At 39.7% G+C, this 12,330-nt stretch overlaps 2 protein-coding genes across 2 annotated transcripts in view; one reads left to right on the top strand and one right to left on the bottom strand.

Moving 5' to 3' along the window:
* Positions 1-12,330, top strand: part of wdfy4 (WDFY family member 4) — a 306,893-nt gene that overhangs the window by 175,457 nt on the left and 119,106 nt on the right. The window contains exon 39 of the mRNA XM_059946114.1: positions 11,074-11,151. Coding sequence (XP_059802097.1) covers positions 11,074-11,151 — 78 coding nt within the window. The remainder of the gene's footprint in view (positions 1-11,073; positions 11,152-12,330) is intronic.
* Positions 1-12,330, bottom strand: part of lrrc18a (leucine rich repeat containing 18a) — a 70,970-nt gene that overhangs the window by 8,150 nt on the left and 50,490 nt on the right. The gene's annotated exons all lie outside the window — the stretch shown is intronic.

Consider the following 12,330-nt stretch of genomic DNA (forward strand, 5'->3'; position numbering starts at 1 on the left):
TCTGTACCTACTTCCAAACACCTTAAAACTGTGCCCTCTTGTGTTAGCCATTTCAGCCCTGGGGAAAAGCCTCTGACTATCCACACGATCAATGCTTCTCATCATCTTATACACTTCTATAAGATGATGGATATCTTCATCTGATTGATACAGCATCAGAATCAGAATCAGGTTTTTTATCACCAGCATGTGTCGTGAAATTTGTTAACTTAGCGGCAGCAGTTCAATGCAATACATCATCTAGAAGAGAGAAAAAATAAAAATAATAATAAATAAACAAGTAAATCAATTACAGAATACACTTACTGAATAGATTTTAAAAATGCAAAAAAACAGAAATACTGTATCTTAAAGGAAGTGAGGTAGTGTCCAAGGATTCAATGTCCATTTAAGAATCAGATGGCAGAGGGGAAGAAGCTGTTCCTGAATCGCTGAGTGTGTGCCTTCAGGCTTCTGTACCTCCTACCTGATGGTAACAGTGAGAAAAGGACATGCCCTGGGTGCTGGAGGTCCTTAATAATGGACGCTGCGTTTCTGAGACACCGCTCCTTGAAGATGCCCTGAATACTTTGTAGGCTAGTATCCATGACTAGATTTACAATGTTCTGCAGCTTCTTTCGGGCCTGTGCAGTAACCACCCCCTATACCAGACAGTGATGCAGCCAGTCAGAATGCTCTCCACGGTACATTTATAGAAGTTTTACAATATAAAAGAATAGTTTTATGCTAGTTTAAGATCCACCACCATAACTCAGGAGGTGAGTTATTGCAAAAAACTGGTTGGCTTGGTTTTGGAGTACATTGTTATTTGAAGTTCACATATAGATCTGTCAAAGTTGCAACTTGTTGATAGGGTGGTAGAGAAGGTGTGTGGTGTGTTGGCTTTCATTAGCCAGGAGGCATATTCAGTCCCCAGTTACCTTTATTTCTTCATGTACTTGTAGAATATAGTAGGATTCTCCATTATCTCATCAAGTTAGCCAGACTACCCTGTATCCTACATCTTTTACACCTCTCAATGCATTTGCTTGTCTTTAGTTGTCTATACCTGTCATACCTTCCAGGACAACATCCCATGCACCATTAATCTTCAGGCCATTCTACTCAGGGACTTGTGCTACTATTACTTTTGTGACTGCGTGTGTTGTGTGTGACTGTATATACTGTGGTCCCAGAGGAACAATGTTTCATTTAGCTGTAGACATCTGTGTGGTTGAATGACAATAAATTTAAACTTGAACTTTCTTTATCATGACCAGAGCCTCAATGTCCCTCAGCAACAGGGTCCCTTACACCTCAGCTATGCCCATGTCCTTCACTCTAACTGAAGTCTATTTTTTTTTATTATATTTTTTTGTCACTGTGTTTTTCTGACAACTTATTTGTGCTATGTATAATTGTTGGTATTGTGTTCTATGTTAGTGCTGGATTAAAGCTGTTTTGTTTGTCTGTATTCACGGGTATTCGTGTATGATTGAATGACAATTAAACTTGACCTTGAAAAGAAATATGCTGTCCCTGAACTGTAACTTTTGTCAATTTTAAAAGCCTCCTCCTTGCCGGATATCCTTTTACCTGCAAACAGCCTCTCTCAATCAGCCTTTGCGATTTCCAATCTAACACCTTCAAAATTAGCCTTGCTCTGATTTAGGGCTTTACCTTGCAGACCAGGGCTATATTTTTCCATAACCATTAAAATATTAATAGAATATGATCATTGGTTCCAAAGTATTCCCCCACTAATCAGTGACTTTGCCAGCCTCATGTCCCAAAATGAGTAGAGTATTCCCTCTCTCCATAAGGGCCGTCTGGGATCAAATTTGTTCGTCAGATATATTTACATTATTAGGAATTTGCCATGATGTGTTGGTGCAGCTGCACCAATAAACAACATTTAACAATTATAAAGAATTAGCAATTATATAGAAATAAAGATAGAGGTTAAGTACAAATATGGATTAAAATGTGCATAAATACATAAATACCAGCACATATTTACAATGTAAACAGCTTTATAAAAAGTGGTTTGAAGTGTTTACAGTGCAGTGCAGTGACTGGGTACTAGATAGAGGGGTGGGGGAGGATAAATTAAATGATTGATCAGATTAATTGGCTGGGGGAAGAAATGTATAAGATGGTGTAAAGTTTTTGTTTTAATAGCCCTGTAACGCTTTCCAGAAGTGAGCTTTTGGAAAAGGGTGGGTAGTGTTTGTAATGATTTTCCTGCCCATTTCCCACAAAAGTCCTGCAGTGATGGTAGACTGGAGCCAATGACCTTTTCTGCTGACCTGACAGTTTGCTGTACTTTTCGTGTATTGTGAGAGGATGGTACACCAAGCCAAACAGTAAAACTGAGGAAATAATATGTTTCCTCAAGGAGAAATCCCTTCATGCAGAGAATGATGATGATAATTCTTTGCCCTACGGGGTCTATTTAAAACAGAGGTAGATAGATTTCTGAGTATTAGAATCATGGGACTTCGGAGCAGACAAGGCAAGCCTTGTTAGAAGGAGATCAAATTCAATGAAGATTATTGTCAGATGCACAAGGGCAATGAGATACTTACTGGCAATAGCATCACAGGCATGGAGCATTCAGAAGAAAACATAAATTATATACCAAGTTTTACAAAAGCCGTATTAGAACAAGAAGAACTAGGTCCATTTTAGTGCAAAGCGATCATAGTGTTACTAAACTGTAGTACTTAGATGTTTGCTATTGATGGACCACAGTCATGATCTTATTGAAAGGTGGACCATGCAGTCCTGCTCCACCGATTATGTTGTTGACTAGAACTGGAATTGGACAGGCAACAGAAACACATGCTGCCCATGTTAAGAACTGACTGCAGTCCGAGATTTGTTTGGGTAATGTTCAGAAAACACGAGGGTACGTACCAGTCCTTATTGAGGGATCAGCAGTAGAAAGAGTGAGCAGTTTGAAGTTCCTGGGTGTCAATGTCTCTGAAGATCTATCCTGGGTCCAACATACTGATGCAATTAGGGAGAAGGCAAACCAGCAGCTAGAATTCACTAGCAATTTGAGGCAGCTTGGTACGGCTCTAGCAAATTCCTACAGATGTATAGTGGAGAGTCCTGAATGGTTGCTTCACCATCTGGAATGGAAGTGCTAATACACAGGGCTGGAGAAGCTGCAGAGGGTTGTCAATTCTGCCAGCTCCATCTTGGGCACTAGCCTCCCCATCACTGAGGACATCTTCGAAAGGTAATATCTCAGAAAGGTGGTATCCATCATTGAGGGCCCTTGCCATCTAGGACATGCCAGCTTCGCTTTGCTACCAATGGGGAGCAGGTACAGGAGCTGAAGATGCACACTCTTTTAGGAACAGCGTCTGCCCCTCCACCAGTAGATTTATAAATGGACCATGAAACCAGTAAACATACCTTACTTCCTGCTCTATGCACTACTTATTTATATTTTTATATATTACTTATGGTAACGAACAGCAAATTTCAAGACATATCAAGTCAAGTCAAGTTTATTGTCATTTCGACCATAGACTGCTGGTACAGTACATAGTAAAATCAAAACAACTTTCCTCCAGGACCCTGGTGCTGGAGGAATGGAACAACACAAAACTACACTAGACTATGTGAGACAGCACCAGGCTACACTAGACTATGTAAAGCAACATAAAAACTACAAGAGATTATATATACTTATGGGCCACTTTATTAGGTACATCTGCTTGTTAATGTAAATATCTAATCTGCCAATGAAGTGGCAGCAACTCAATGCATAAAAAACATGTAGACCTGGTCAAGAGGTTCAGTTGTTGTTCTGACCAGAGATCAGAATGTGAAAGAAATGTGATCTAAGTGACTTTGACTGTGGAATGATTGTTGGTGCCAAACAGGGTGGTTTGAGAATTTCAGAAACTGCTGATCCCTGGGGTTTTCACGCAAAACAGTCTCCAGAGATTATAGAGGATGGTGCAATAAACAAAAAAATATTCAGTGAGCGACAGTTTTGTGGTGAAAATGCCCTGCTAATGAGAGAGGTTCAAGGAGAATGTCCATTCTGGTTCAAGCTGACAGGGAAGCGGCAGTAACTCAAATAACCACATGTTACAACAGTGACATGCAGAATGCACAATATTTCAAACCTTGAAGTGGATGGGCTGCAGCAGCAGAAGACCAAGAACATACACTCAGCAGTCACGTAATTATTATCCTGTCAGTAATAATAAACCCGATCTTTGTTTTTAAACCTCAGAGCTCCAGGTAGATTCTGATGCACTGGTATCGGTCAAAGGCTCTGTTTTGATATATCTTGTTGTAAGCCATCACTATATTTTATGCGGAAAATAGATGGATAAACTGAGATAATGTACTCCTGGACTTAAGATTCAAACTTGTTTAATACTGTTTCTTGTACTCAACTGTAAAGGAGAACAAAATAATTGCCACTCCCAATCCAGTGCAGCACAAAAGAACCATAAAAGATAAGTAACACAATAACAATACTAAAACATAAACAATAAATATAAACACAGCAGGCTTTAGAGACTCAGCAATCATTACCATCTACAAAAGGAAAGGCGATCGATCCTAATATGGAAACTATCGTGGGATTTCCCTGTTAGCAACAGCAGGAAAGATCCTCACCCACATCATGAACAACCGGCTCAAGCCTTTAGCCGAGAAGATCCTTCCAGAGACACAAGCCGGTTTTAGACCATCACGTGGAGCAATCGACACGATCTTCACAATGCGACAACTACAAGAAAAATGTCGTGAACAACTTCAACCCTTGTACATGGCATTCATCGACCTCACCAAAGCCTTTGACTCGGTGTCAGGGGAAATCGTATGGGATGTCCTATCCACCTATGGATGCCCTGAAAACTACACTTGAATCCTGAGACTCCTCCACGATGGCATGCTTGCCACAGTCATGGTCAGCAACAGTAACTGTGAGCCTTTTCAAGTTAGATCAGGAGTAAAACAGGGATGTGTGATTGCCCCAACTTTGTTCACCATCTACATTGCGACAATCATCCACGTTATCAAGGACGACCTACCCCTAGGAATCGAAATTGTCTACAGAACAGATGGCAGACTTTTCAATCTTGCCCGTCTCAATGATTGAACCATCAATTCAGCTTGGTGAAATAACCCTGGAAAACGTGGACCACTTTCCGTATCTTGGAAGTCACCTCTCCTCCAATGTCGACCTTAATGATGAGATCCAACATCGACTTAAGTGCGCTGGAACAGCTTTTGGACATCTCCGAACAAGAGTCTTTCATGATTGTGACATCAGAACAGACCCCAAAATGTTAGTGTACAAAGCAGTGGTGATCCCAATGCTCCATATGCATCAGAAACCTGGACAATATATCGACCACATCTGAAGGCACTTGAAAAATTCCATCAACGCTGTCTTCGAAACATCTTAAATATCAGCTGGGAAGATAGAAGAACCAATGTCAGTGTGCTAAATGAAGCAAAAACAACAAGCATTGAAGCCTATGTCATCAAGAACCAACTAAGATGGAGCGGTCAGGTTGTTCAGATGAAAGATGAACGTCTGCCGAAACAAGTCTTCTACTCCCAGCTTAAAGGAGGCAAATGTAAAAGAGCCAGACAACAGAAGAGATTCAAAGACGTCTTAAAAGCCGACATGAAGAAATGTAACATCAACATCAACAATTGGGAAACCGATGCCAAGGACAGGAAACTCTGGCAAGCCATCATCCGAGAAGGAACAGCAACTTTCGAAGCCAACAGATGTGCAGAATTAGAAGAAAAGAGAAGAAAATGGAAAGAGAGGCAGCAACAACCAAAGCCCGATCTGCCATCTGGAACTACCTGTCCTGAATGTGGAAGAACTTTCAAAGCCAGGATTGGACTCATAAGCCGCTTGAGAACCCATAGATAGATCAACAGAATGAAGACCATCATCCTCGACCTCAAGGGATGGCGATATGCATAGATTGATTGGATGCCCATAAAGTGACACTAGTTTGTACATAAGATGACTGATGGGACTGATGGTGTTGCTGGTCAGTTTTGCTGCTTAGCAAAAATTGAGTTTGGTGGCCCTAGTTACATAGCCTTGGCTCTGGTGGGAGTGGGACAAACAGCCCATGAGCAGGGTGGGTGGGATCCTTCATGATTTTACTGGCCCTTTTCTGGCACCTTTCAGTGTATATGCCCCTGATGGTGCTGGTGATGCATTGGGCAGTTTTGACTACTCATTGTAAAATCTTCCTGTCCACCAGTGAACCAAGCAGTGAGGCAGATCGTCAGGATGCCCTCTACTGCGCATCTGTAGAATGGCATGAGAATGGATGTGCAAAGTCCAGCTCTCTTCAGCCTCCTCAGAAAGTAGAGGTGTTGGTGGGCTTTCTTGACAGTGTAGGATGCATTCTGGGACCATGAGGGGTTATATGTCATGTGCAATTTCCCGTGGTACAATGGAGCCTCAGGTCATTATGAAGCTATCAGTTCAAAATCAAAACAGGAGGCACTATGACATTATCAATGCAGTGAACAAGCTATTATGGTAAATCATCAGGAAAAATGATTGACTGGCTTGGTAACAAGGAATGACCTTGAACAAAATTATTAGCTTAGCAATTGTACGGTCTCGCTGGGGCCCAGCTCATATTTGCTTGATGGGTTAATTCAGAGAGAGTTTCAGTTAAGTAACAATAATGTTTTGTCAGTGCTTAGCTGTGACTAAAAGCTTAATGATCCTGTAAACAAACACAATATAATCACTGCCTTCACGTTGTGCAGGCATTTCCTGCTGTGCGCTACTAATGAATATAACTTCTCTGTGGGATAGCGGGGCCTGGCTCTCTGCCAGCACCCATCTGTACTGTTCACAATGTCTGTTCTCTCACAGCGGGGAGAATGTAATTATGTTTGCGTCTGCTGTGTCACTTTTACAGAGAAAGAAAACTAAACAAAGAATGCATGTCAAATTATAACCTAGTCAAGATTAGCATAGTCTCTTAAACATTGTATTAAATGGGAAGAAAACCTTCAAACTTAGTCACACATTATCTGCGATCAACAAAGCTTCAATTAATTGTTGTACTATTTATAGTGAGGAAAAGAAATGAGACCCTGGGATGTATAAATTTTATGTAATATTTTTGAAGAGAGTAAAAGAGGCCGTTAGGTGGTGTGTGAGTTAACTGTCACAATCATTAAACTGTGCACTAACTAGCTTTTGCTGTTTTTTTAAAATGTTCAATGCATATTTTATTGTTTGTTTTTGATTACATCAGATACTATTTTTAAATTGGACATCTTGTCGAGATCTGAAGTTTGGTTTCATGATGGGTTGAATGAGCATCAGAGTCCTAACAATACCTAACCCCTTGGTTCCAAAGGCATTGTGTATGCATTTTACTGAAGTGAAAACAAAAAATACTTGGGACAATCAGCAGGTTGTCCCAAAACAAAAACAGCATTAATATTTGAGCCTAATGACCCATAGGTTGTGACAGGTGCCCTTTGACCAGCAATGTTAAATCTATCTCTCTCACTGCAGATGCTACCCAACCTGCTGGATATTTTCTTTTTTTAATTTCAGATTTCCAGGATGTGCAGTTTTTTGTTATTCATATATCATTGAGTCTAGGATGATGAAGTTGAAGATTTGAGGAGCCCATGTTGGCTTGTATTCCAGTGCCTAGTGATTATGTATTAAGTAAAGATTGGTATATAGTAGTAGGCATGAATTAGAATCAGAATTAGATTTGAATCAGGTTTAATATCTCTGGCAGATGTTGTGAAATTTGTCGTTTTGCAGTAGCAGTACGCTGCAATATATAATAATAAAAACTAAAAATTTCTATAAGAAGTATACATAAAAAAAGAAAATTAAATTAAATAAGTAGCACAATTTTTTTTTAAATCATGAGGTAGTGCTCACGGGTTCATTGTCCATCCAGAAGTCTGGTGGTAGAAGGGAAGAAGTTGTTACTGAAACGTTGAATGTGAGTCTTTAGGCTCCTATACGTCCTTCCTGATGTTAGTAATGAGAAGAGGGCATGTCCTGGGTGATGGGGGTCATTAATGATGGAAGCTGCTTTATTGAACCATCCCCTTTTGAAGGTAATGGGTGAATTGGATGGACCAAAGGGCCTGTTTGCTGCCCTATGACCTTACTCTTCATTATAAAAAGAGTAACTTATGAGTACTGTGTTCACTCAGACCTGGGAAATGCTCATTTACTCTTTCACTGTTATAATCCACCTTAGAATGGTTTATTGTGTGAGCTCAGTCACTTTTTCTTAGCTGAAGGCAGCAGACGCGGTCAATCAGTAAGGTGATGTTGGTGCTGATTAATGTTTAACCAAAACCAGGATGAAGGAACATATCACTCCAATACTAGCTACTTTCCATTGGCTTCCTGTATTTTTAGAATTGATCATAAATTTCTCTTACAAGGTTTTGAAGCTCTCAATGGATTGGGAGCGAAGTACATCACCAAATTGCTTTCATTTTTTCACCCTGCTTGAGTTCTCAAGTCTTCTTCCACCAGTCTCTTAAATTTAAACTATTTCCCTCAAAAGATTATTGGCAGGTCATCTTCTTTGAACTGTGCTCCTAAACTGTGGTATTCAATACCTAAAACTATCAGGGATGCAGACTCAATTGGCACTGTTAAACATCAGCTCAAAACGTATTTATTTCAAAGCTTAAAGTACTTTTATTATCAAAGTATGCATAAAGAATACAACTCTGAGATTCGTCCTCCCACAGGCAGCCATGAACTAAAGAACCACCATGGAACCTGTTCCTAGGAAACATGAAGCATTCAATGTGTGAAAAAAGGACCAAAAAAAACAAAGAAACGCCATAGAAACCATTCCTAGAAAACATGAAGCATCCAATGTGTGAAAAAGGACAAATAGTGCAAATGGCAAAACGCAAGCGAACACCACACAGAATATCAGCATCAAACCAGAAGTCCAGGAGTATTCGGTTTACTTTAGTTCAGCTCTGCTAGCTGACTGACGGCTGCAGAGCCAGTCCACACTGATTGCTCGATCAAGCCGCTCAAAAACAGCAAAAAAGAGTAACCAGAATCCAAAATCTAGAAACACATGCGGCATAAGCCTCAGAGTCCCCCAAAACCCTGTCAGTAACTAACATCTTTTTGTCTTTCATTTTTATTTATTTTTTATTTTTTTTCATGTTTGTACTTTAATCTGATTGTAAACTACATTGTCTGTATGAAAAGTGCACTATATATGAAATTATTATTATTATTATTAGGATTTCCATCTCCAATTGAGATGAGTAATTTTCCTTTGAAATACTCTTCCTGAGAGACCGGTGAGTGTTGAGTCAATAAGTAGATGTATAGGACAGGGCAGCATAGTTATAGAATAGTTACCACACCAATGATCATTGATCGGGATTCAATTCCCGCTACTGTCTGTCAGGAGCTTGTACATTCTCCCCGTGACCAGGCGCTCTGGTCCTACTCTAAAGAAAAGGGTTAGGATTAGTGGTGGGCAAGCTATGTCTGTTCCAGATGCACCCTGACCTCTGTGGGCTGCTCCTAGCACATCTGTGGACTGTGCTGGTGAGCAAACGATACATTTCACTGCAGGTTTTGATGTTTTGATTATATGTGTGACAAACAGAGTTAACCTTTGAGATCTTTAATCTTGTGGATTTAGGCTGTTTCTGGAATCTAAGGAGTGGAAGATGCAGCAGAGGTAGAGAAACAAGCTGAGTGACTGGGATCGAGATGCAGCATGGAAACAGACCATTCAGCTCAGTTCATCCGTAACATCCAGGATGCTCAGCAAACTAATCCCATTTGCCCAAATTAAAGATTGGCTTTATTTGTCATATGTACATCAAAACATTGAAACACAGTGAAATGCATTGTTGACGCAAACAACACTATTCACTGAACATTTTGATATTTCAATGTGCATGTGACAAATGAAGCTAATCCTTATGCTGTTTACAGTAAATTCATTTATTTATAGATACAGTACAGAACAGGACCTTCTAGCCCCTTGAACCACACCACTCAGAAACCCACTGATTTAATGCTAGCCTAATCACAGGACACATTACAATGACCAATTAACCTACTAACCGATATGTCTTTGGACTGTGGGAGGAAACTGGAGCACCTGAGGAAATCATGTACAAATGGGAAGAACGTATAAACTTCCTTACAGATAATGTCAGAAATGAGCTCCAAACTCTGACACCCCAAACCATAGTAGCATCTGCTAACTACTGTTGCACCCATGTTGCTGATACAGCAGATTATCGGTGATATGGCACTCTGACCCTATTAATGCACCAACACACAATTAATTCACTAGATGGTGTACAACTGAGTTGGTGAACTCTGTGAATTTAAAGTGAATGTGGAAACCTGGGTCTTCAGGAGCTGTGTTGGATTCTAATGTTTTTAATCTAAGGTTTATTCTGAAGTCAGGAAAGAGGCACAAAATCTGTTGCATCTTGATCTTTGTATTAAGTTTTAATAAAACAAAGAGAATTAGAAAACAGAGAGTGATAGAAGTCTAGCAAGTGAAGGAAGAGAGAAGCAAAAAACTGTTGGAGCCTCATGGTCAGCTCTTTATATACACCATAGATAAGAAGCATTCTATTCAAATTCTTAGATAAGAGTTAACCAATCAAAAAGCCCCTATTCAAATAGTGCAATACCAAGAAAAGCTTCCAGAATCAAACAAATGAAACCACGAAAGGACATACTGAACAATTGCATGAAAGTACGCACTCTGGTTACTATGAAGCATAATCAACAGTTGCATGTTTGAAAGTAGTTATATAAAACAGAAGCAGATAGTTTGTTGTCAAACTTCAAAGAAAATACCAATTAAGCAGTCTAAACTAAGAATTAAACAGTCTCATTCAATAGTTGGAAGGGGTTACAGGAAATGACACTCCAGACAGTAGGAATGGAGTGCTGTAAAAATCACTGGGTGAAACCAGTGCCAAACTATCAGGATTCCTAAAATGTGACAGTGGATTATTAAAGTTTTACTGTTCGTGGAAACACATCTCTAATCCTCTTTTGTATGTGTATAGGATTTCATAATCAGAATGGATGAAGAAAGGAAAAGTGGACAAGACGTGTTTGCCAGCCTTCACATCGAACATAAGCAGGTAATATTTCAGAAGGAAGTTTGCAATGGAACATTACTCCTCCCAGGAGTGTACCTCCTGAGACCCTTCACTGACACTAAAAGGCATCTAAAATTTGGATTTCAGCCACTTTTGTTTTGTTGAAACATGATTGTATTTAGTGCTAATGATAAATTAGGTCCCTATTGAAAATACCAAGATAGTCTGAATTCTTGGGTATTGTCCAAGTCAAAGTAGATTTATTAGCACAATAGGTATACTGTATGTCCCCAATACAACCCTGAGATTCATTTTCTTGCAGGCTTTTACAGGAAAATAGAATAGAATTTATAAAAAACTACATATGCAAAGATTGACAACTAAGTGCAAAAGAAGCAACATTACTGACAAGATGAGTTGTAGAGCCTTTCAAAGTGAGTCAGTAGTTTTGGTATCAGTTTAGTGTTGGGTGAATGAAGTTATCAATGCTGGTTCAGGAGCCTGGTGGTTGTAAGATAATAACTGTTCTGAACCTGGTGGGGCCTAAGGCTCCTGTATCTCCCTCCTGAAGGCCACAGTGAGAAGAGGGCATGCCTTCTCTTCTCTTGAGTTGTTCACTTCCAAACACTGTCATTAAAACAAGACCTGCACAATTCCCAGAGATGTTACATGCAATTCAGCACAGCTCCCAACCCTTGCAGTTGAATAAAGTTAAGCTGCAGTTTGGATCATTTGTGCAATATTCCCTCCTCCTCCCCCTTTCTCCCCCTCCCCTCTTTCTCTCTCTCGTCTAACTTAGGTGTGTTTGTGTGTATGTATTTGTATTAATTTATTATTATTACTATTTACATGCTAATATAAATAATATGTAATTTATGTTATATGTATTGTTTTGCTTATTTCTGTTAGGCAAACTGAAAACAAACCTGTAATGTAGCAGCAGTTCACTTCTGACCAGTTCAGTATCAGATAATGTGATGGCCCAGAGGGCAAATTAATAAAACTCCAAACCGTTTGACCTTTTAAGCCAACAATTCCAGAACGTTCTGCACCAGTTGCCCTGAATGATCAGTATGTTTGGGTCTCTGTTTGAGGCTGTAATTTGCGAGAAACATGATCTGTGCTATATGAGTTAATGGATAAAGGGTAGAATGATTGAATATATCTTTAAAAAGTGTCTGACCACATTGACAGGTAATCTCCAAGAATCTCATAAGCAGC

This window comes from Hypanus sabinus, chromosome 21 (assembly GCF_030144855.1).
Source record: "Hypanus sabinus isolate sHypSab1 chromosome 21, sHypSab1.hap1, whole genome shotgun sequence".
In the NCBI taxonomy this organism is placed as follows: Eukaryota; Metazoa; Chordata; class Chondrichthyes; order Myliobatiformes; family Dasyatidae; genus Hypanus; species Hypanus sabinus.